Consider the following 25,763-nt stretch of genomic DNA (forward strand, 5'->3'; position numbering starts at 1 on the left):
ATTTTTAAGTGAAACTACTAAGTCATGTTTATCACACCTTAGACAGTGTATTTTCAGCCTTCCAGAGATGAAAGTAGCCATCCAGAGATACTGCTCCCAATTCCTACAAGAGCAATGAAAAACAGGTTATATTCCAATCTGTAGCAACTAATACACAACGGTAAGCAGGAGAAAACCTTGAAGTTCGGGTCTTCCTATTCTTCATTCATATCCCATGATGATTCCTGCAACGGTGCCAGGGAGTATCATCTCATTATCAATCCTATAGAATGCAACTAGACAGCTTATTAAAGAAGCTTATTGCTTCTTGGGAGAATCCAAGAAGTCAATCCAGTTTCTAGCAACGACATGGTCCCAAAAGCTCTTACTATGCAATCAGTCCTATGACATCCTCAGTGATGGAACAAAGCACACACATGAAGGATGTTTTGTAAGTCTCAGTACAAGAGCTTCTATAAGTGGAGGGTCTAAGTTAGGAGAGATAAATCACCCCTAAGACATAAATATCAAAGGAAGATAAAAGGCTAAGGGAATTACCCTTCAAATTGTGGCCTAATTCAGATTTTGGAAGAAGCCTTTTTCATCTGCCTTTTTCATCTTCTGGCTCTAGGTCTCCCTCTCAACACTAAACACCCCAGTTGCAGGAGATCTAACTCAATGATTAGATAAGATCTGGTGGCAGTGTGGCAAAGAGACAGTGAAAAACAAAAATAAACTGAATACCAAAGACAAAATAAGTGATTGTTTTCAGAGTCATATATGAAAATAACACCCAAAATAGAGCTCCTGCAAAGGCATATGCAAATGAGAGACAGTCAAATCAGAGTGGCCCTGGGGACACTCTGAAAGGCTGGCCCACAAATATGGACCATCCAGAGAAATAAGGCAGAGCTCAATACAAAGGGTGGGTTTTTTAATTTGTTATAATTTATCACCAACATTCCTTAGTCTTTGAGAGGTGCTCTGGGGGCTCAGAACCATGCTACACAGCAAGCAATGACTTAGGGGAAAAGGGAAGTGCCTCTACTAAGACATAAGCCAAGAAGTTGGAACAAGACTAATAGGCTTCAGGGAACCTTTGGCAAGCTCGTACCTTGTTCTTGTTGTTGAAGGCCAGAGCACGGACCTTGCAGTTGTCAGGGTTTGTGTCTTCCTTGGGGATGTCCTTTAAGGCCTTGTGAGTGATGTGGGCATACACAGGGACCTGTGACACATTGTGCCTTGAATCACTTCTGCTCAACACATCGTCTGTCACCTCCCAAAGTCCCATGGAACCATCACGTGAGCCTGCAGGTCAAGGAGACCACAAATGTCAGACACCCAACTCTCCACAGGACAGTCCCACAGAAGCCAAAAATAGGCTTTTTCAGTCTAGTTTTTTGTGCATCATCCTCGTATGTGCTAAAGTTTGGTCAGGTTGCCCACCCAAAAACAAAGAGATGTACACGTTTTAATAGCTAGACCAAGGGGATGATTCAACTAAGGTGTAGTAGTTAAAATATAACCTTTAAACCCTGGCCACATGGCTGTTGGTTGGAGCATCATCCTGTACACCGAAAGTTTGCAGGTTCAACACCCGGTTAGGGCACACACCTAGGTGGTAGGTTTGATCCCCAGTAAGGATGCATACACGAGGCAACTGATCTTTGTTTCTCTCTCTTTCCCTGTCTCTGTTTCTAAAATCAATAAAAAATGTATTCTCCAGTAAGAAAAAAAATATATATCCTTTATTTATTTATTTACTTATTTACTTTTAGAGAGAGGGTAAGGAAGGGAGAAAGAGAGGGAGAGAAACATCAATGTATAAGAGCTACGTCGGTCAGCTGCCCTCAGCCAGGGACCTGGCCTGCAACCCAGGCATATGCTCTGACTAGAACTGAACCAGAGACCTTTTGGTTCTCAGGCCAGTGTTCAATCCACTGAGCCACACCAGTCAGGGCTATGTATATCTTTAAGCATAACATGATTTTTTACAGAAGAGTTTGATAAAGCTCAGTAATTTTCCAAGCCAAATGCTTAGGTCACTTGGGCATGCACACACAGGTGACTTCTACGGGGCAGCAGGGTTTGTGAATCTCCACTTTACATCGGTTGGTATTTAACCTTTTCTGAGTCTCATAGCCCTTCAAGAAACTTAGGAATCTCTCCAGAAAAATACACAAAAATACCACATTATACATTTACTTTCGAGGAGATTCATGTGTTTCTTGAAGGCTTTCCATGGACCCAGAGGGATCACAAATCTTCTATTAAGAATGACTATTCTATATAATGCTTAAGAAGATAGTTTTCCTTAGAAAACAATAATGAAGCACTTAAAACACTAAGAACATTTTCCTTTAAATTGAGCCCTACATACATTGCTGGTGGTAACTGAGTACAACCAAGAAATCTGTAGCAAGACGCAGAAGCCTGTGTTCCCATCTAGGAATAATGCTCGGTCCTAAGACCCATATACAAAGATGTTTATTCAGAACAATCTATATTTCCAACAACATAGCTATGGTATAGTTATAAAACAGAATATCAAGCATCACTAAAAATATCATGGTTTTAAAATTCCTTTCCAGTAAAGTTATTTGCCAACTCTCCTTTGAAACCAGGTGCCCTTTCTGCATTTAAATCTCCTGAATGCTTTGTAGTAAGAATTATCTAACATGGCAGAACATATCCAAATATGTTTGCATCATGAGGATTGTGGGCAGGGATTCAAAGCAGAGGGTTCACCATGTATGAAATCTAGAAAAGGCCAGGGCACAGCTGGAGAACTACACAGGGTTTATTGTGAAGATTTAAAAAATAAAACTGCACTAGTTTTTCTGAAAAACTTTAAGTATCCTGAAATGTTGAATTTTATAATTTGTATATTTATATTCTATTTTATTATACTTGATATGTGATACATTTATCCATATGTTCATCCCTCTATATGACCCCATTTTAACCAACTTAAAAATATGTACTAAAAAAAAGGCTAGGAAGATGTATTTCAAAATGTTAACAGTGATTAACATCTCTGGGTAGAGAAAATGTGGGTAATTCCTATTTCCTTTTTTTCTTTATCTGTATTTTTAAAATTTCTAGTCCTGGCTGAGTGGCTCAGTTGGTCAGAGCATCATCCCGTACACCAAAAGGTGGCGGGTTCAAATCCCAGCCAGGGCACATACCTGGGTTATAGATTTGATTCCCAGTTGGGGTGCATATAGGAATCTCTCTGTCCCCCCTCTAAAATCAATAAATATATCCTCATGTGAGGATTAAAAAAAATTCTTATGTGTATTATTTTCACAGTAAGAAGAAATTAAAGAACTTGGTAGCAACATGAAGATTAAATCTGAGGAGACAAAACTAAAACAAAGGAAATATACAAGGTATGTCCAGAAAGGATCATCCAGCCATGCAATATGAAAAAGATACTTATTGAAGAAGATTCAAGATAAAAGGAACACTCTACACAGGACAATGATGCCTCAGTCCCCTTCAAAGCAGGCACCTTCCCAATCAAAACACACAGTTAACATGGTCTTTGTATTGCTGTGACATTGCCATGCCTTCTTCAGGCATGGGAAACCATGCAACTTCCATTGGGAAGACTGGGCCTTTATTTCCAGGGAATAGCTGTAGACCCACAATTCATCTCCAGTTATGACCTTCTTGAGGAAATCTGGTTTATTGGTAGCAGTCTGAATCAAGTCATTACCAACTGCAGCACAATGTGCTTTCTGCTCTGGCAGCAGAAGCCATAGAACAAAGTTTGTCACAACACATTTCATGCCAAAAACCTGTGTCAAAACCTTGGACAGTTTTTGGAACCCCCAGATCAGCTTCTAGTTCCCACAATGTCAGTCACCGATCTTTGTTGATTGCAGCCCACACAGAGCTCAACATTCTCAGGTGTTCTGCTTGTTTTGGGCCTTCCAGAAGGTGGATCACTTTCAACAGATTCTCAACCATCTTTGAAATATTTGTGCCCCTTTTATTTACACTGCACTCACTGCATCACCCCCAAAAGCCTTCTAAATCATCTAAATAGTTTCCGTGGAGGAATGTTCAAACTTACTGCAAAATTTGATGCAAATTCATTGCTCTACTTGCTCAGTCATTTTGAACGCAATAGCCACGCTCAACAGCATCTACCACCCCCACCCCCCCAAAATAGTACAGTAAAGTCACCACTCTTCATGCATGTACATCCCAGTCCCCTCTCCTTGGCTGCCAGGTTATGTCCATGTTGTGCAAACTGTTTTCATGATGTTAACAATGGCTGAACTTTTTCTAGACAGACCTCATAGAAGGATACTTCAAGTAACTCTAGAGATGTACGAGCACTCAAATGGAGAAGATAAAAAAAGAAATTGATGGATACAGAGATACTTTAGAAAATAGTTATCAACATGGCTTGGTACTCTAAGGAAACTAAAGAGCCTAAGATGAGTCTTAGTTCTCTAGCTGTGCTGCTGGGTAAGGAGGAAGCACTCACTAATATTATGTCAATATGGTGGAGGGAAGCTTTGAAAGGGTGATGATGAGATTAAATATACAGATTTTGAGGCGCAATGTTCAGAGGCTGATGCTCATTATCAAGTCTGAACATCAGCACTGGTTTATAAGTATTGAGCATTTTCAATATGGTAGCCACTATGCATTATCTCATTTAACCTTCTCAGTGACCCACTAAAGTATACATTATCATTATCCATGTTACAAATGAGGAAATCCAAGTCTCTCAAAAAGCTTAAGTAACTTGCTCAAAATTTAGACCTAATAAGTGGAAGGACCAGGATTCAAATTCAGGTCTCTAATATCAGAGGCAGGGTTCTTAAAACCTCCTGTTTTTGTTCAGGAAATGTATACCTGGGAGTTATCAGCTTGAAAACATAGGACACTGGCAGGGTATCTGAAAGAAGAGATGGGAGGATCCCAAATAAAGACAAATCCTGGCTTCCAACAACCAAATTTAGTGCAGGTTACTGACATGTAGTCTCTACAGAGATGACATTACAGCTTCTGCCCTCTCATTGCTTGGGGAGAAAAATAAAAGGGAATCAAAACTTCTCAACCACTGCTGAGTACATATGTGTTCATTCCTGGCTCCTCTCTACTGCCTTGCAAAGAATCCAAAGAGCCCTGGCTGGTGTGGCTCAGTGATTTGAGCATCAGCCTGCAAACCAAGGGGTCATTGGTTTGATTCCCAGTCAGGGCATGTGCCTGGGTTATGGGCCAGGTGCCTAGCTGGGGGGCTTGTGAGGGGCCACCAACTGATGTTTCTTTCCCACCTTCTCTTTCTCCCTTCCTTCACCTCTCTCTAAAAATAAATAAAATCTTAAAAAAAAAATCCAAAGGGGAAATATTTATGTTCCCCTAGCTTTAACAGTTCTAAGCATAGGCTTTGAAATCAGACCTGGATTCAGATCCTGACTCCACCTCTCACAATCTGTGTGGCTATGGCAACTTACAGTAATAGCCTCCGAGAATCTAAATTTCCTCATTTGTGAAATAGGCTGATAATGCAAACCCTCTGGTACTGTTCAGGGGATTATAGAAGATAACATATGTGAAGTACTTTAGCAATAAAATTATTTTTATTTGGGAATCTGGAATGGGGGGGTTATATTTTTATATATGAGTGCCCGGTAAAAATGGTTTGCACTCTGAGCCTACCTCCTAGGCTACTGTGGGTATTGAGGAAGTATGTGTATGTTTCTAGGTTATCTTCTCTATACTCATTTCCATATATTTTTGACTATTCTACCACTGGGGGAAAATAATGTATAGTTTTTATCAATAAGAAACTTAATGTTATATACTTAGTTGTAGAGAAAATGATAATTTCTCCTAATACTTTATAAAACAATCAACTTTTCCAAAACATGTAAACAACCATTATTTAAATGAAGCCCACAAAGATGTTAGGCTAATATGCCATCACACATGCTTTTTTTTTTTTTTTTAACAAAGCAGAGTATGAATAATAAATGAGGCATGCCAGTACCTCCATTTTCTAGATCAGGAATACAGAGGGGAAATGCCTTATCCAAGGTCACATGGTAAATCAGAGAAAGAGCCAATATTAGAAACAAGATCTCCTGACTCCTGGTTGTCTTGTTTACTGGGCTATTTTCATTCACACTACCATCCCTTTTGAATTTCTAGCTTCTCCCCCTCCCGGCCACACCAAAACTCCCCACACAAAGGCAATTTTACCAGACACAGCCATAGTGTCATTGATCCAAGCAATAGAAAAGATCCAGTCCTTGTGCCCATCCTTGGAGGTGAAGGAATGACAGATATAGAGGAAAAAAAAAAAAAAAGGAAATTAGTAAAATAAGGATTACAATGCACACTTTTGAAAAGCATACAAGTCCAGGTGAAACTATCTTTGTAAAAATTACAACTCCAATCTCTGGCTATTTCAACCCACAGGGCATGATCCCACAATCTTTAACTTCTGTCTTAAGGAGTACGAAACTAGAGTGAAACTAGCATTCCTATGGAAAATAAGCATGTCTGGTAGACACACATCACTGGACTTCTATCTCTGGATGTCTTATTTGGGGCTTCTACATACAATCACCCACCTCTAATCCCTCCAGCCTTGTCATACACTCTTTCCCTTACTTCCTAGAATAACAGCTATACTGACCTCTTTGCTGTTCTTTCTGGCTGGAACTTCTTCCAGACATCAACATGGTTTACACCCTCATTTCCTTTGAGTCTCCCTGCTTAAATGTCATTCTTATCAGTGGGGCTATCATCTGAAATAGCATTCTCCACACACTTTCTATTGCTGTAGCCTGCCATTACTCTTCTCCTGGGCACTTATCAACTCTGACACACTGCTGGTATTTATTGGTTTACATGACTTATATGTTGCCTCCCTTCACTGGAGTGCAGGCTTCAAGAGGACAGAGGCTTTATCTGTTTTATCCACTGCTGAGCTCCAAGTGTATAAAATAATGCCTGGCCACAGAAGGCTCAATAGTTAATGAATGATTTAATAAACTTTGCTTTCTGACTATGGGCAGTAGGAGAAACTGTACTCAAACACTAATCCGCTTCTGCTGGCACTTGAGGTATGCTGCTTGCCCCTTCATCAAACAAATACTCTCTGTCAATATACCTGATACTCCCTATGGGGAGTCCAGTCCCCATTTCTGAAATCTCCACCCCTACGCCTCAGCCCCATACCCCCAGAGTCAGCAGAAATCTAGAGGAAACTATCCCTTCCCAGAGGGCTTGTGGGAGGAGGGTCCATGTGACCTATCCAGCTCTACTGAAAAAACAAGGCTATCTCTAACTTCAATTATTGGGGAAACTTACATCTCCTACACACACAGGATCTAGAGTAGGCAGCCGGTAGATGGCAAGACTGTTGGGGTTGTCTCCTCCAGTGGCTAACAGTGTTCTAGAAGGATTCAGCTCAATGGCATGGATACCACAGCCCTGCTGGGTTATACCTCCAGGGTCCCGGTCCTTCAGAATGGGAATCTTGGTAATCTGGCTTGTCTGGACATCCACTACAAAGAGCTGTAAGAGAAAAGGAACATGAGCGAAATACCTTCTCCTTAATGCGGCTGACCCTGAGTACAAACATCCATTCACTTCATTATCTATCAAACATTTAATTAATGCTTACTACATGCTAGATACTGGGAATTATTAAAGGCATAGGCAGGGCTACTAGTCAAATGAAACATGAAAATAAGAAAATATAACAGATATTAGTATAATATGCTACATGAACACAGATTAGGAAGCAGTCAATTTTGCTTAGGATCCAAAGACAGCTTCAAAGATAACTTGCATTAGACTATGGACCTAAATAAATTGACTAAAGGTTTTCTGCCAGTTTGGGCATATTTTAGGTATCAAATCCTTATCTATACATGCACAGACACTTACAAACAAAACACAATTCCCAGAACACATCGCAACCACTATTAAACATACCTATAAATGTTATTACGTTTGCTGGAGTGACCTGAGACATATGACAAGGTAAGAGTTAATATCTCACTGCTTATCTCTACCCACAGACACCATTCTGTTCTATGCCTCCATGCCTTTGCTCATGCTGCTGCTTCTGCCTGAAATGCTCTTCTCCACTTCTTTACCAATCTAACCCCTTTCACTCTCCAAGATTCAACTCAGAGAAATGTTTTACAGAAAAGGTCAGTCTTAGAGTAAGAACATTTCAGAGTCTACTATTCAACACTTTTATGTGATTTAATGATTCACTCCTTCATTCAGCACCAACTAGGGATGAGAGTATGAATAAGAGAGAAATAATCTCTGCCCTCATATACCTTCTAGTCCAGGAAGCTGATATAAAATCATACCAGCAATTTTGTGGCAAAGACAAATCATGTCAAAGCTTTGTATAAAGTAACCCACTGCTTGCACAGATTTATGAAAGGAAAAACTAGATAGGCCTTAAACTTAAAATATAAAAAGGAGCCCTGGGCCCTGGCTGGTGTGCCTCAGTAAATTGAGTGCTGGCCTGTGAAACAAAGGGTCACTAGTTCAATTCCCAGTTGGGGCACATGCCTGGGTTGCAGGCCAGGTCCCCAGTAGGGGATGCTCCTGAGGTGACCGGTGACCACACACTGATGTTTCGCTCCCTCTTTGTCTCTCCCTTCCCCTCTCTCTAAAAATAAAATCTTAAAAAAAAAAAAAAGGCCTGGGCTGTATGGCTCAGGTGGTTGGAACATCATCCTGTAAACCAAAGAGTTGTGGGTTTGATTCCTGGTCAGGGCACATGCCTCGGTTGCTGGTTTGGTCCCCGGTAGGGGCCCAAATGAGAGGGAATTGGTCAATGTTTCTCACATCAGTATTTCTCTCCCTATCTCTCCTTTCCCCTCTCTCTAAAATCAATAAGCATATCCTCAGGTGAAAATGAAAAAAAAAATATGAATGAAGAAAAGCAGGAGAAGCTGGAACAAGAATACCAGGCAGAGAGGACTGAGGAAAAATTATACAAAGGAGATGGGGGCGGGGGACAACCACCCCCATTCTGTAATATAAATCCTTAAAGCAAACTCCCTGCCTAACTTGTACCATTGCTGATATGTGTACCACAGGCATTTTAAACTAAATGGGTCCAAAAGGAAGCATCTTCCACCTCCCCAAATTGCTCATTTCATCTTATGCCACAATCTACCTAGTCACCTAAGCCTGGAATTTATCCTAGACTTCCCTTTCTCCTTCATTCCATCACCGGACCCAGACCTGCCAAGTCTGTCTCCAAAGTATTCTTACAGTTGGCTCCTCCTCTCCATCCTCGTTCACTACCTCTCCTTTGGACAACTGCAAATATTTTTGGTGCTTCCAGACAAGCCCACCATCAAAACTCTTTGCCACACTATAATGAGTCCTCTTCATAAAAATGGGGATCCTCCTATGTCACCTAAAAAAAATGTCCAACGGTTCCCCTTTATCTAAGTCCAAGCTCCTTAGCATGGCACCAAGATTCCTGTCAATCTCGCCCTGGCCGGGTGGCTCAGTTGAGTTGGAGCATCGTCCCATACACCAAAAAAGGTTGAGGGTCCGATTCCCAGTCAGGGCACATACCTAGGTTGCAGGTTCCATTCTCAGTTGGTGCCCATACAGGAGGCAACTGATCAATGCTTCTCTTACATGGATGTTTCCCCCTCTTTTTTCTCTCTCTTTTCCTTGCTCTCTAAAAAAAATCAATAAGGATATCCTCAAGTGAAATTAAAAAAAAAAAAATTCTCCTCAATCTTACCTTTCCCTATCTCTTTAACTTCACATTCTGCCAAGGACCTTATGCTCTAGAAATAGCTGTTTATTAATTATTATTCAAACAAAAAATCTTCAATGAAATATATGCTCTGTTTCATGCTCACACTGTTCACAATGCCAGAAATGCTTTTTCCTACTCTTTTCTCAACCTGGCCAACACGTATTCACCTGTCATGATTCAGGTCAGACATGTCCTCTTTGAGTATTCCCTAAATGTCCAGGCTCATTAACTTCCTTTCTTGTAGGCTCCCAGGATAGCCTTCTACCTACAGCTTAGACCATATCATGTTGACTTGAAATCTGCCTCTCTTCCCTATTAAGCTAATAAGGCCCTCCCAATTCTAAAAGCAGATGATTTATCTACCATATTTTGCTGTGTATAATGGGCACATTATTTTACCAAATTTTTGAGGGAAAAATAAAGGTGCCCATTATACATGGGTAGTGCTAATTCTGTATCTATATAAATTTTTTAATTCTTTTATTTATGCATAGGCATTAAAAGTATAACTCCATAGAAAGCAGTAAACGATATCTGTATGCAAAATAATACCCTGGAATATGATAACCAGTTTTGTTTCTAAATATAATAAAAACTGAATTAAAAAATTAAAACAGAAGATCCCCCCGCCGAAAGTCTGGGCCAAAAATGTGGGTGCACGTTATATATAGCAAAATACAGTATTTGGTTCTTTAATCCTGCCCTGACAATGCAAAGCTACATAATAAGCACATGCAGTAGTCACCTTTCAGGAAGTCTGCCCAGTGATGTTAGGGAGCCCTCGCATCCCTGCACTAAGTGTGGGGCCCTGTAGCTATGATCTCCGGATCACAGCACTGTCCAGGGTGGCCCCCTGGCTCAGGGAGAACCAGTCAAGGCTAGATTAGACTATGTCATTCAAATTCTTTCAGAAATGTGGAGCTAGCTGGTGGCAGTAGACTGTGTGGGTGGCCATTTTCTACCAAAGCCATTCCATGGAAAAAAGAAAACAGAAGAGAGGAAGTATGGTCACCCTCAGTTCCTTAGTGGTTTTCTAATTCCTAGTTGTTTCCTTCTGAGATACAGGGATACTTCCTGCTCTTGAGGCTTGTGAACTAGACCTTCCAAAAAAAAAAAAAAGTTTCTTACCCTTTAAATAACTTCTAACAAATGTTTAATGAAGCAAAATTAATTGTCCCCTTACACCTTTGTGTTGTGTGGGACAACGCATCTATAATATATTAGCTGCTAGATCAGCTAGATCCCAGTTTGGGAATTACAATAACCTGGGAGGGAGTTTGTACCAAGCTTATGCACTTGCTCTCTCTTTTTCTAATCTTAGGCCCTGGCATAGATCTAAATTAGAATATGGATTTTCCGAAGATCTCCTTATCTGCTGAAGTTTGAGAAGCAATGATGTGAAGAGAATTGGCTTTGTACACTGAGAGCAATGAATTTGATAAGACACAAGAGTAAAGTGACCTATAACCTGCAAAGATCTGAGTTTCTCTTGTGGAATTTGAGGGCTGGCTAAAACTTTTAAGAATTATTTTAGTCAATTCCTTTGCCATTCTCTCCACTTTTGCCATCCAGAAAAGGTTTCATCTATTAATGTCTAAGAGACTATAAAGCCCAACCTCTGCAGTTTTGGAGCTGGAGAAGATCTAGCTTTGAATTCCAAACTGGTTACCTGTTAGCTACGTGATCTTAGGCAAGTCACTTAACCTTTCTGAATCTTGTGATCTATAAAACTTGACTGATATTATTTATCCCATAGGGTTACTGAGAGATAAAATAAAATATAAGGTGCCTAGCACAGGGCTCAGCACAGAATAGGTGCTTAACAAGTGATAGCTAATAGTCTACTATTCTCACGTTTGTTTAGTTTTGCATGGTATAAGAAAAGCTTCTACACTGGATGAAAAATATTTGATAGAAGGGCGACAGAAAAATTGGTAATAGTTGCGTCTGCAGAGGGCCTAGGAAACCAAGAGTTTACATCCAACCTCACCTTAACCTTGCATAGGAATGACAAAGCACCATGTAAAGGATAGAGCCCTTTTCTTTCTTTCTTTTTTTTTTTTTAAGATTTTATTTATTTACTTTTAGAGAGGGAAGGGAGGGAGAAAGAGAGAGAGAGAGAGAGAAACATCAATGTGCAGTTGCTGGGGGTCATGGCCCACAACCCAGGCATGTACCCTGACTGGGAATCGAACCTGCAACACTTTGGTTTGCAGCACGCGCTCAATCCACTGAGCTACACCAGCCAGGGCCCGCCCTTTTCTTTCTTCAAAGGAAGGGGCAGTGATATGGAGGAGATGCCACAGAGTATCTCCCCAAGCTCTCTAACAAGGGGCCAAGGCTTCATGCAGCTCCTGTAACACTTCCTAGAATGGGGCTATTCCACATTAACCTACTGGGATCCCTGCAAGAACCTTGCTGAATGTCAAGGTAAACTTAAGGCTCAATGGCTCCCTGCAGTTTACATTCCAGAACAGAGGTGGGGATGGGCGGAAGAAAGCAAAGCCCTTACAATGAGGAAGACTAGGAAGTACATCTCTGCATGCATGAATATGTATGAAGACACATGCAAATGTGCGTACACAGAAAGATCAAGGTGGCTTAATAACATGGAAGGGCTCACAAAGTTTCTAAAACTCAAGAGTGTTTTAGATGGAGCCTAATGGAGAAAGGAAAGCAAACCCACATAGGTCACACAGACATCAAGATAAACTATATCGAGTCAGACAGTAAAAATCAAGTGGGCAGCCTAAGTTTACTGAAAGTTGGGGAAAGAAAATACAACTGAAATCAAAAGGACTCCATTTCCTATTCCAAACCCCGAAGATAGGGAAGAGCAAAGCAGAGAGCAAAGACCAAGAACACAACAGAAAATGGCCAGACAATACATATCAAAAATTTTTAAATGTGTAAACTCTTAAACTTCCATTTTAGGAATTTATGCTAAGGAAATAATAACAGGTGAACAGTTTTAATTACAGTCAGTAATTTTAAACTAGTGAAACACCACAGGAGATTAGGTAATGCTTTAGTCTTACTTCCTGAGCATTATAGCAACTACTTAAGGACAATATGGTTGTGTATTTACTTGCTAAAAAACAAAGATCTCTCTGTAAGTGCTAGTTTTGAGCTCCAAAAAACTTGTGTGACCAAGAAGGGAAACTCCTTTAGCTGTATATCTTATCACTGTATTTTCAAGCCCCTACTTCCCCAGAGAAGAAGTGCAATACAAAACTGTGTTCAATTTTTATCAGTAAACAAGACAAGAAATTAATGGTAACTGGTCAGGGCCACTTTCACCATTGCTTTAGGCTAAGAAAAACTGAGGTTTATCTAGCTGAAGTAACCTTTTTTAAAAATGAAAGTTCATTGATAATACTTTATCAACAATAACAGAAATAAAAAATGCAAGAAAGATCATTCAGAATCCTCTCTCTTTTCAAATGTTTTCATTTGTCAAGTTTCTGTTTAGTACTTGATCATATGCATGTATGATTATTATGCACTATAATCAGCAGAGATAAATGTGTGGTCGCCTCTTGCGTGCCTCACAGAGGGGACCTGGCCTGCAACTCAGACATGTGCCCTGACTGGGAATTGAACCAGCGACCTTTTGCTTCACAGGCCCGTGTTCAATTCACTGAGCTACACCAGCCAGGTCTAGAATTTTATCTCATTACATTCAATATATCAAATTCTGTGCATGTTATTAGTCTTCACAATTATGTTAATATCTGTATATCATGTACATTTGATTTATCATAAATTAACTCAAGTATTTGATTTTTAGCACTTACAAATAGCTTTCAATAATTATCTTGTTAAAAAAGATTTTTCCCTTTGGATAAATTCCTAGTCTGAAAATATCGAGTCAAAAGGTATAATATTTTTAGGCTCTCCATTCAACAAATAATACATACTAGGCTTTTGAAGCATAATGCCAAATTACTCTCAAAAGTGCTTTAGTGACAATATATATATTGTTCCACCATGTTGTTCATTAGAACTGGTTTTTACTTTATGTTTAATTTGTACGGTTGGGTCTGCAGAGGGAAAATACAGCAAAGTATTTGGCTTTTTTCTATATTTCTTTTATAGTGAAATTAAATATAATTTTCTATAATTTACAAATGGTACTTCCTCTTTTAAAAAAATTCTTAATTTATGATTTTTAGAGAAAGAGAACAAAACACTGACTTACTGTTCCACTTATTCATGCCTTCACTGGTTGACCCCTGTATGTGCTCCAACTGGGGATTGAACCTGCAACCCTGGGGCATCTGGATGACATTCCAACCAACTGAGCTATTCAGCTGGGGCATAAATTGTACTTCCTCTTATAGCAATGATATCTAAATACATTATTTTTAAATGTCTAAGCTATTTGGGATGTGAATAACAAACAGAAAGCAGTCATTTATAGGGTAAAGGAATAATGCTCTCTTCTTAAGTGTACCCGAATTTGGCCAGAAATACACCTAGAATCTAGAAACATCAAACCATCGCCACATTTCCTCCTTCTCCTTCACCACCACCATTAATTGTATCAACAATTTACTAAGCACATGTTCTAGGCACTGTGCTAACATCTCACTAATTCTCCTCATGACTTTGCTCCTCTCTCCATTTATTTTAAAGGTGAGAGAAGGTTTAGAATATATCTGGCTTATGCAAGGGCGTAAAACTAGTAAGAAATGAGACCCAGACTCAACCTATGAATACAAATATACAATACAAAACGACGATCAAATCTTAATAAAATTTGTTGGTGTAAGCCCAGTTATTTCTATTCATTCATTCATTCATTTAGAGGGGAAGAGTAGAAGGACTGAGAGAAAACACCTATGTGTGAGGGAAGCATCTATTAGTTGCCTTTCACACCCTCCCAACTGGGCACCTGGCCTGCAACCCAGGCATGTGCCCTGAACAGAAATTGAACCAACAACCTTTCCATTTATGGGATGACACCCAACACAGTGAGCCACACCAGTGAGGGCAGCGCATATTTCTGATACATGTTTACATATTACTTTTCTAGAAAAGAGACCAAAAACTTACAAACTAAAGGCCTAAGCCAAGATCTGACCTAAAAAAAAAAGGGCAAATCTTTTGCTTTGTTATTGAGACTAGGAACAGGCAAATTAAAAAAAAAAATCATTTGTCAAACCTTCTTCAAAGTTCAGAAATAAGATTTAATTATACCCTACTGGCTACCAAATGGATATTTACTAAAATGCCTACAAAGAAATGCTTCCAGGTTTATCAAATCTGATATGCCAACCTGTATCTTGAGTGTTATTTAGAAAATACAAGGATTCAAACAACTGGTCTATATTTAACAAGGTGGCAAAATTACAGCTCTATAGCATAAAGTCTAAGCCAATGATTCATATAAAATAGCCTGGGAGCTTGTTTAAAAAGCCAATTCCACACTGGCTGGTGTGGCCCAGTGGACTGAGTGTTGGCTTGTGAACCGAAAAGCAGCCGGTTCAATTCCCAGTCAGGGCACATGCCTGGGTTGTGAGCCAGTCCCCAGATGGGGCAAGTGAGAAGCAACCAATCGATGTATCTCTCACACAATGATGTTTCTCTCCCTCTCTTTCTCTCTCCCTTCCTCTTGCTCTAAAAATAACAACAACAACAAAAAAAGCCAATTCCTAGGTTTCACTGAAGGAAATCCTGAATCAGCATGGAGTGGGGACCAGGAAACTGCATTTTAAACACATACCACAAGTGACTGTTATGCAAGTGGTTCCCAGGTCACGCTTGGAAAACAAAGGCCTACATGACCAGAAATCAAACATGTATCAATTTAAAAAAAGGTAGACTGGCAAAAGAAGCCATGCTTAGCTCATGGAATTTTTTAATTCCTTTGGCATTATGGCAGCCATTCAAATGATTAGGCCTGGAGGTGGGGAAGACAGGTGTCTACAGGAAGGTTTCCAAGGAAAGCAGGAACCAACTAACTAGACTCTTACTAACTTTCCCCAGGTAGTTGGCCTGCCTGGCACCTGCAGCAAAGCTCTGCTTTCTGCAACCCACGCTTCCTTATCCTCCAAAGCTACAGGGCTGCAGGAATAGGTCCTAAATTCACCAGGGCCATGCTGCCAAGCATGTGACTCAACTCTCCAAATGAGAAAGGTGATTAACAAGATTATTCATTATTAAAGACTAGACATGAACCAAAGAAAAAAGAAAAAAAAATTACCCAAGGGAGATTTAGTTAGCCTTGCCACCCAACTCCTCAGCAACTGAGCCAGTCTCTTTCTCTGTAGTTGTGCTCTGCATCAGCCAAATGGGTCTATTTAGAGTTCCTCAATATTCTCATGTTCCTGACTTTGCTATGGAATGGACACCCCTGTTTCCTTTCCATCAGTTGAAGCCCCTTCCTCCTCTAGGAAATCATCTCTAGACACCCTAACCTTAGTAATGACTTCCTCCTATAGGAGCACTCCTGGTTGGAACTACTAATGAGGTATCTACATTGTAACAAACTTTGCATGTAGTTATGTATCATGTCCCATCTAAGCTAAGCAAAGGTCAGGACTCAAGAATTATACAAGGTGTGGTTGTATGCTTTTTAAAGGAAAAAATGGTACCTCAGATTGATGGGACATTAATCAGGAATGAAGATTTCCACCCTTCCCCTAATATAGTATTTTATATTAAGAGAATTTTAATATAGTATAAAGTAGAAAGTGTACAAGAATATTTAAGATATTCTTGGAACTTCAAAGATATTTCATAGTTGCTCAGTACTGTCTACTCACTGAGTAGTCCTCTGACTTTGGGGGTATTTCAGTGAAAAAATTTGAGGAGTACTTCATAAACTATAAAGAATTCTGATAAAGAAAAATTGGGGCCCAAACTTAATTTGGCACCTATCATTATAAAATCTCAGATATATCACTTTTTTCCTTTGTGTCTGTTTCCTCAACTATAAAATAAGAAATGGAGGTCAGTGGTTAGGATTCCAGTATCTTTACAGTTCCTCGCAGCTCTGTCTGGGATTTGTGTGTGTGCATGTTTTTGTTTTTGTTTTTTTTGTGGGGCAGGCCCCACACAAGGTAATGTCTTGCTATACACAGAAGATTTAGTTAATGTTCAATAAATGTTTATGGATTTAATAAAGGTGAACACAAACTACAAAGTTGTCCCACTACATTCCAGCCAATGAAATGTAGAAACATTACTCCAATTCCTTTCACATTTAATAAATGTCCTGATGAGAACACCCCCACCTAATGTGTGAGAGGGACTGGTGACCTCCACAGATACAAAGACAAATAAGGTCATTCAAGTAGAATCAGCAGCCAGATTAAGAAGCCAAAGGTTGTAGCCCAACCATAATCCTGGATTGAACCCAGTTGCCAATTCTGATTCAGTTTCTCACTTTTATCTCCTAGACCAAGAAACAAACACATGAATAGTCCCCTACTTAAGGGTCAGGCAGAAAAGCCGTACTCCTATCACCAGGAAAAACTCGTATTTGTCTCTAATCTTGAACCATTTGTCTAACTCTCATCTTGAACCAGACCTAGCCATTGCTCTCATTCCAATGGAAAAAATGTCCATGTCAGCTGGAGAAGAAGACAAGACCTCTTACTCTGACTGTAATGTCCATCAAGGATACAGCTGGGAAAAAAACCTTGAGCACAGGAGTCAATGTTCCTCCTCTGTTCACTCTCCAATGTTCTAAGCTTCAAAAAGACTAAACCTGAAACAGACTCAGATCATGTAAGAGAAAAACTGCCCACTTCAACCTCTGCATGGTTGTCAACTGGGGGCATTAATGTTTGAAAGTGCATGCATGGTGCCTATGTGTACATGTGCCTGTGCCTGACTGTCACAATAACAGAGGGTGCAGGTGAGGGAATGGGGGTATTGCTGGCATCCACAAAGCAGAAGCCAGGAATGTGAAATACCCAACAATATGAAGTGAAGTTCCAGACAAGGAAGAAACCACCAAAATACCACCATTCTTGTTGAGAAAAGCTGCCATAAGTAAGTTCTTGAATCCCTCCATATGACTATTGCTCAGTCCTTAATATCCTTATAACTAATTTCCTCACATACAGAGAGTGACCTAAAGTCTGTAACACCCTACAAGAAACAGGATTTCTGGGGCTCACGCCTGTCCCAGTCCAAGCAAGGCCTTCCCAGGATGAAGACAAGTCAGAAAGGAGCAGCCAACACTAGCACATTCACATATGAGAGGCATAAACTTGCTCCTACTGCTGCTTTTCCTTAAAGCCTTATCACATCAATTAACTTTGTGTAGAACATTAGAATTTATGAAGCATTTCCACAATGATTTTCAATCTAGAAACACTTTGGCACACGCGCCCCAGCAGAATGAATTTGCCAACATAACAATTCTATCACTTCCACAGCTAAAAATTTTCCTCTTGAAAGAATAAAATATTCTGAAAATAAGATAAAGACCAACTCTGGGATAAATCTGAACATTTCTTATTAGACAGAGGAGAACTACACGCCATTTAAAAAATGGCTAAATAGCAGGTTACTATCCTAATTACAAATCATAGAAAGATCATATAGATAAGCATACTGTTAACCTGAGCGGCACATCTGGCAGAGCCCAGGGAATTCTGCAAGCATTTTATGGAATTTTCTAAGAGGCTGTAATCCCTTTGGGAAAATAAAATAGTAAAACAAGGGGGAATGAATAAAAAATTTGGTCAGACCAAAGCTCCCATACTTCACTGTGTTTTGATTCCTTGTGTCTCAAATTGAGTTTCATATTCTGCTTTTATGATTTCAGGAATCTGAACATGTAAACTCAGGGATACATTATAGCTATTCTCTCAACCCTGGTATCTTCCATTCTAGCCCACCCCCAAAATTAGGCTCCTCAAATTTGCTTGGCAGCAAATTGCAGCCTAAACTCATTTGCATCACTAAGATCCACCCAGTCTATTTGTAAAGTCAGCAGTATACCTCCGGGAGGTGGTGAGAAAGAGAAAAACAGCCCTGACATCCAGCCTGGTACTATCAGCTCACCCCATTGGTGTCTTGGTGAAAATAATTTCACAAGAAATTTTCCTATGAGGTCCTGGCTAGAGCTCAGTTGTTAGAGGGAGGTCCTGATACGCCAAAGTTGCAAATTTGATCCCTGGTCAGGACACATACAAGAATCAACCAATGAGTACATAAATAAGTGGAACAACAAATGCATGTTTCTCTTTCTCCCTCTAAAATCAACAAATTAAAAAAATTTTTTTAAGATTTTATTTATTTATTTTTAGAGAGGATAAGGGAGAGGGAAAGAAAGGGAGAGAAACTTCGATGTGTGGCTGCCTCTCACTCACCCTCAACTGGGGATCTGGCCCACAACCCAGGTATGTGCCCTGACTGGGAATCAGGCTGGCACTCAATCCACTGAGCCACACCAGCCAGGACCAGTAAATAAAAATTTATTTTAAAAAATAAATAAATTTTCATACTACACTGTCCATGCCAGGGACATGGACAGTGTAGTGACTGCAGTGGGAAGAGGATATAAGGGAACTACATGGTAATGGGAAAAAATACAATAAAGTAAGTAAAAAAAAAATCTTCCTGTGAAATTCTCATTTCCTAAAGTGTTCCCCCAAATCTATCTTTGTAAAACCTTTCCAACATTCTCTTATGAGAGGTCCCATGGTTCCCTATGGTGTAGGTTCTCCATAGTGGCAATAAGCAACTGCATCTAAGTCTCTGGTAGTCTTTGGCTAGAGGGCATCAGTAAATGGTAAATAAAATTCATGTCTAAAATTAAACACCTCAAACTTACATACATTGTTACTCTGTCTATCAACATCCTTATGGTCAAACCATCCCCCTCACAGAATATCCACCCTTTTGAATTGGTTTTGGTACTCCCCTGATTTTCCTCTGACTTCCTAGCTCCCCCTGTATGTAGCAGTTCTCCCTGCCCCATAAACACAGGTGTTTTCCGAGGTTCTGTTCTTAGCCCCTCTTTCAATATCAATGGTTCTTAGTCATTTTTGGCTCATAGTATTTCCTTTGAAAATCTAGCAAGAACTGTGGACTGCTTTCCAGACCACCTTTCCCGTACTGTGCCCAGAAAATACATACATAATGAAAAGTTTGCAATTTTAGGGAAGGATTATGAAACTCTTACCTTCTCTCCCAGGTCCCAAACCACTAACTTCAATCTTTACCCATCTCCCAAACTTCAACTAAATGAAAGCACAAAACTAAATTCATTTTCTCTTCAAATCTGCTCAATTCTCACCCTGCCGTCTTCCCAGTTAACCAAGTTGAAGACAATCAATATCAGTTCTGACTTACTGTTCTGAGTCAATTAAATATGAGCATGTCATTATCTACAGATTGTATCTCTAAGATGTCACACCTGGCCCCTCTTTACCCTCCCCCCATTACTGCCCTGGTTTTGCTGCTCATTACCTCTCATCCATACCACAGCACTAGTATCATACAACTTCTCTCCCTAAAAACATTACTCCAATGATGTCACTGTTGCTTAAAAAACAATGTCCTTGGGCCTCTCCATTCCCCACAGGGTAAAATCTTAGCTTGACATTCAAGGGCTTCCACAATTTGATCCTAATGGACATTTTCAACCTTAATTTCACAAGTCTCTTCTAGACACACAAAGCTCTTGTCACACCAGATTCTCAACATTCCTTAAAGCACTCTCCCTCCTGGGAGCACACCCACACCCTTCCCTTCCCCTTCTTCCTCCCCACAGGTGTGCATCACCTCAACTCTAAGGGACCCCATGAGACTTGCAACCAGGGATGCAATGGGCAGCTTGTCCTGGGCTAACCCCCTGAACCTATCTTGAAGGCCCCCCTTTTCTCTTCTCAGTGAACCAAAACAGCCCTGCCTAGGCTCATTTCTTTCCTAAAACATTTCCAGAGAGCCAAAGCACCCCCTACACACTCTTGTTTTCTTCTATCCTAAGCCCTTGTTTTACTATCTTCAGCTTTAATAAATGTACTCTTATAAAAAGTCCTCATAAATGGTTGACACTTTCTCCCCTAAATATACAGACTTCCAGTTTTGCTTCAGAAGAAAAAAAAATCTATCAATGCTAGACCCAAATTGCTACATGACAACAGCTGGCTGGAGCCAAGAATTCCTCCTCTGGTTCTTTGCAGTGTCCACTACTTCTCACCGTTTTGTGCCTGACAAACTTCTCTTATTCAGTTTAGCTTTTCTGGCTTTGTATACAATCTAGTTTGTAACCCTAAACCAGGAAAATATACCTACCCATCCTGGTTCTCAGATCCATGTTCTAATTAAGGTTATACTACCTTTTTTTCTTTAAATACTTTAGTAAAAACATGACCGTACTAATGTTATTAAAGACTAAAACATAGGCCAGTCATCTATGTTGTTATTCCTGTGCTTACTGGCCTTCCAGTTTAAGTGTCAGCCCACAGCACAGGGCAATTCCCACCCCAGGAAATAAGCTACAGCAAAGTTTACAAAATGTCTCTGCAGCTTTTATCACAAAGGATGATCCATTAACTCAACAGAGATGTCAGTATTAGAGCCCCAAGCCAGTTTACTTGGAAATGACCTGGCTATTTAGCATTTGGGGTTTGTTGTTGTTGTTATTGTTGTTTTTTTAAGATTTTATTTATTTATTTTTAGAGAGGAGAGGAGGAAGAGAGGAAGAGAAACATTGATCAGCCACCTCCCACACGTGCCCCGACCAGGAACTGAACCTGTGACCCTTTACCCTGAAGTATAAAGCCCAACTTAACTTACTCTGGAGACTCCAACATGAACTTCTCCTCCCTAAAATTGTTTAAATAATTTTTCTTTCTTTCAAACTGAGGTAAGTCCCAGGGTATGCCAAGAGCATTGGAAAAGACTTTGGATTCACTATCACTAGTGCTATTTTTAAGTAAGATATCGCACACTTAAATTATTCCCAAAATGTCCACAACCACCTTCTCAGCACTCGATATTAACACTCCCATTTTATTTATTTACTTATTGCCTCCCCCCCCCCAGCAACGCCCACCAGAGACCTGACCCACAACCCAGGCATGTGTCCTGACTAGGAATCGAACTGGGAACCCTTTGGCTCACAGGCTGACACTCAATCCACTGAGCCACACCAGCCAGGGCATGGCTCCCATTTTAGAGATAGGAAAACAAAGGCACAGCTAAGGGGATCATTTGCTAAATATCACAAAGTTCAGAGAAGAACAGTGTTCTTGAGATCCTGCTTTGCTTCTGGAAGCTAAGCAAAAAAATAAATAAAAACAAACAAAATAAAAGCATTAACTATAAAAAGAAAATAGGCCACTGCCTAAGGTCATGAGGACAAAGACAGACAGAAAGGGGTAGGTATTAACAATAGGTTAAATTATTACTTAATATTATTCTCACCTTCAAAATAGTAAGTGCCAGAAGCGGGAGACTATGATGATTACTTCAATTTACAATTCAGCAACATTTGTTGAGCAAAACACTGTAATGGTATGTGTGGGAAGTGGAATGAACTCCTCCAAATAAGGCTCTTTCTACTCCAAGTGACAATGATGACAGTTCTCTTAAACTGGGAGTGGCAGCCTCAGAGACTAGAAGAATGAAGTTTTGTAAAGGTTCGCCACCACTACTTAGTTTTGTAAGGTTTCTACTATGACAAAAAGCCTTCAACAGAAGAGGAAATGAAAGCTTGGCCCCAACCACCATGGTATTATTTCCTTCCTTAAAACTCATGTTTGGCTCTGACCACTGTGACTCCATTGGGCATCATCCTGCATAGCAAAAAGCTGCCAGTTCAATTCTGTCAGGGCACGTGCATGTGCGTGGGTTGCAGGTTCAGTCCTTGGATGGGGCATATATGAGAGGCAACCAATTGATGTTTCTCTTCCTCTTTCCCCCTCCCTTCCCTTCTCTCTCTCTAAAAATAAATAATATCTAACCCCCTCCACACAACACCAACTCACATTTAAATCATTGCCCGTGTCCTTTATATTCATACACTTCTTCTAGTACTTAAGACTTTCTTGATCTACAGCAACCATCTCTTTTGATCCAAGGTATGTTTCTGTCCAGGGTAAATTTACCCAGCCATTACGACATTACTTTTCTATTCACATAGAGTGAGGTGAAAATGGAGAGCAAGTGGGCCTCATCTACTTTTTTCCAACACTTCATTCAGGATCATCTCCCACCTCCAGGCTTTGCCTCTTTCCATTTGCTCTTCCTCTGACATCATGCTGTTTGTACCCTTCTGTTCCCATTATGTCCATCATATCCAATAATAGGTTGATTTATTTTATCCATGCCTATAATTGTGCTGGTTATATAGCTTACTGATAAATTTTCCCCTCCATTCACTAATTGTCCTCTAAGTCATTCTATGTAAAAATACTCCCCTACTTAATTTTTCTCTTTTCTCGATCCTTTTCAAGGATGCTACTTTGTAAAGAGCAAACAGTTACATCCTGAAAAATACCCTGGACACATAGTCCCTGCCCATTCTTATCAAAAATACGTACATCTTTAAATTCTATTCCCTAAAAGTGAATGTATGTCAAGTACCATTTTAAATACTTCTGCATATGCCTTTAAGTTAGCGGCTAACATCTAGGTTTTCACTAATCATGTATTCCGAATAATGCTCAGTCTTTCCTCTCAGCTCTTTTTCTTGCATCTTTCCTTTGAGGCCCCTGACTCGAAAAGCAACACAGAAAAAAAAATGAAGCCAAAAAACTCTAGAAGCAGTGGCACATCCATATGGCAAGAGGCCTACAAAAACACACTTCTCAAAAGATTTATCTGAAATGTAGAAGTGGAAAAAGGAGCAGAAAAAGAGAGGAAGAACTCACTAAGAGACAGAAGAAAATAGAAAGGAGAGTAAAGCAATCTCCTCCCAAGAGAAACTGATGGGGAAAACGAGCAGTGGGAGGTTCTACAGCATGTGGAGCCATATATCCAGGGCCTAGGATAAAGTGCACATCCCCCCAGACACTTACCGTGTTGCATTTTGTGCCACACACCACCTGCCTATGATTCAGCCACTGAGATGCAAACACTTTATTAAGGGTCCCAAGGTGAAACTCTTTCTCCTTCAGGAGACTGGGAAGTTGCTGTGCTGCATAACCATGCAACACACGAGAGTAGCTGGTTTCATTCTGTAGCCTGACTTCTCGGTTCTTCAGGTAGTACACTAAGGATCTCTTCACTGGGGGGAGTCTTTTCCTTTTGTGAAGGGAGTGATCCCAGCCAAACTGTGGAAAGCAATATTAGAAATCAGGGCTTTGGCTACCTTCCTTCCTTCAGAACAAGGGATCCTATTGTATTAGAGAAATCACCAAGAGCTCTTCCTACAGGATTTACATGCAAAAGAAATACAAGAACAGGAATCTCAACCCAGACAGTCCAGTTTAACTCTTCCAACACTGAAAAGATGCTGCTCCATAGTCAAACCTACCTATGAGAAAGAAGGAATGAAAAGACAAGGGAATAGAAGCAGAGAGGAGGGCAAAAAGTTTACTAGGCCTTTTAAGATTTGAAGAGAGAGTCCATAAAGTTATCCTTGATAGGGAAGGGAATGAGGAGCTGAATGATTACTATACTGACCTGGGCTACATCTCTACCTAGTCCCCTTCTCCCTCTCAGCCTATATTCCCCGCAGAGCATGAATTATGCAGCCCAAGGAGTCAGATTTAGGGTCCCAGGTCTTCCAGGGTGCACGATCAATGGCCGCCCCCATGTCACAAGGCCCGCGCTCCAGGCAGTTGCAGAATTCGAAAATCAAATACCAACGAAGTGGGAAGCACGGGAAATCAGAGTCCGGGTACGTGTCCAACAAAGTCTTCCCCTCCAAAGAGGGCGATATAGGGATTATACTTAGGAACTGGTTGTTCTAGGGGTCCAAGTTGCCAGCTCAGGGCCTGGGTATCCAAGCGAGACTCCTTATTAGAAACGAAATCATCCCTGCTTCTCTGGGCCCTTGTAAGGGGGCTTCATTCTCTCTTTCCTTATCTTCTGGGAGATTTTGTTCCCAATTCCCCTGAACCTCCTTCCTCCAAAGCCCAGATTCTGGTTTCTACTCAGGCCCCATTCCCGGCTGCATGCCTTCCGCAGAACATGACCCATTTTCAAGTTCCCCTTTAGCTCCTTATCCCGGCTTATCTGCTCCCCAGTGAACTCTTGATAGTCCAGCCCTCACTGTATAGGCCGGACTCCGGTCTCCGCCGCCCCCTCCCCGACTACAGACCTCAGATCCCCGTTGCGGTTCCCTGATCTGCGATTCCTATTCCCCACTGTGTGCCTCCGCCTTTTCACTCGAGTTCCAGCCTTTCAGCCCTCACCTGCGGGCCCTGAGCGTCACTCCCAGCTCCCGGCGAAGCTGGCGCTTTCCGCTTCCTGCTAACTGCTTTCCGGGCCATAGTGGGCAGCGCCGCCGCGGCCCCGCAGCCACATGGGGCGGGGGAAGCGAGGGGGAGAAAGACGGGGGGTCATATACTGGGCCCCGGGGCCGCGCACCTTACTGTGCCCGGCCCGGAAAATGGCCCGGACGCGGGGGGTCAGTAGAAAGAGGGGAGGCAGGCAGAAGGAAAGGAGGAAAGGGGGACCGAGGGTGGGAAAGGGGAAGGGGATGGGAAAGGAAAGCAGGAACGAAAAGCTTCCCGACGACCAAGTGTGGAAAGGACGGCGAGCACCTAGAACCAAAACACCCCCTCCTCCTCCCCGCCCCGTCACCCTTGCGCAGCCGCACTTCGCAGCAAGTCGCTAAGAAGACGCCGCCGGGACTAGAGGGGCGGGGTTTAGAGCTCAATGGGGAGTTAAGGTATGTTGCCTAGCGGCAGTCTGCCTATTTCTAACCGTAGTCTAGTGGCCGCAGGAGGTAGGCGACCTGAGGCTAAAGGAATTCGGGTTCCAGCCGTCAAACTTTGGACCCCTCGCCCGCCTGTCCTCAGGTACCCGGAAGTGAGGACAGCTAACCTCTCTCCGGGAAGGACTTCCTGGCCTTTACCCG

General features: G+C 41.1%; 1 protein-coding gene across 4 annotated transcripts in view; it reads right to left on the reverse strand.

Moving 5' to 3' along the window:
* Positions 1-25,670, reverse strand: part of DCAF12 (DDB1 and CUL4 associated factor 12) — a 31,949-nt gene extending 6,279 nt beyond the window's left edge. Inside the window, exons 1-7 of one of the 4 annotated variants that reach the window (XM_036021839.1) lie at positions 25,096-25,669; positions 23,755-24,009; positions 7,321-7,527; positions 6,205-6,265; positions 5,993-6,001; positions 1,094-1,287; positions 38-103 (exon numbers count right to left, since the gene is read on the reverse strand). In XM_036021839.1, the coding sequence (XP_035877732.1) occupies positions 38-103; positions 1,094-1,287; positions 5,993-6,001; positions 6,205-6,265; positions 7,321-7,527; positions 23,755-24,009; positions 25,096-25,173 (870 nt within the window). In that variant the 5' untranslated portion in view covers positions 25,174-25,669. Of the gene's footprint in view, positions 1-37; positions 104-1,093; positions 1,288-5,992; positions 6,002-6,204; positions 6,266-7,320; positions 7,528-23,754; positions 24,010-25,095 lie in introns of all 4 variants that reach the window. The other 3 variants (XM_036021840.1, XM_028507324.2, XM_028507332.2) reach the window with 3 other exon arrangements.
* Positions 25,671-25,763: the final 93 nt, after the last annotated feature.

This window comes from Phyllostomus discolor, chromosome 3 (assembly GCF_004126475.2).
Source record: "Phyllostomus discolor isolate MPI-MPIP mPhyDis1 chromosome 3, mPhyDis1.pri.v3, whole genome shotgun sequence".
In the NCBI taxonomy this organism is placed as follows: Eukaryota; Metazoa; Chordata; class Mammalia; order Chiroptera; family Phyllostomidae; genus Phyllostomus; species Phyllostomus discolor.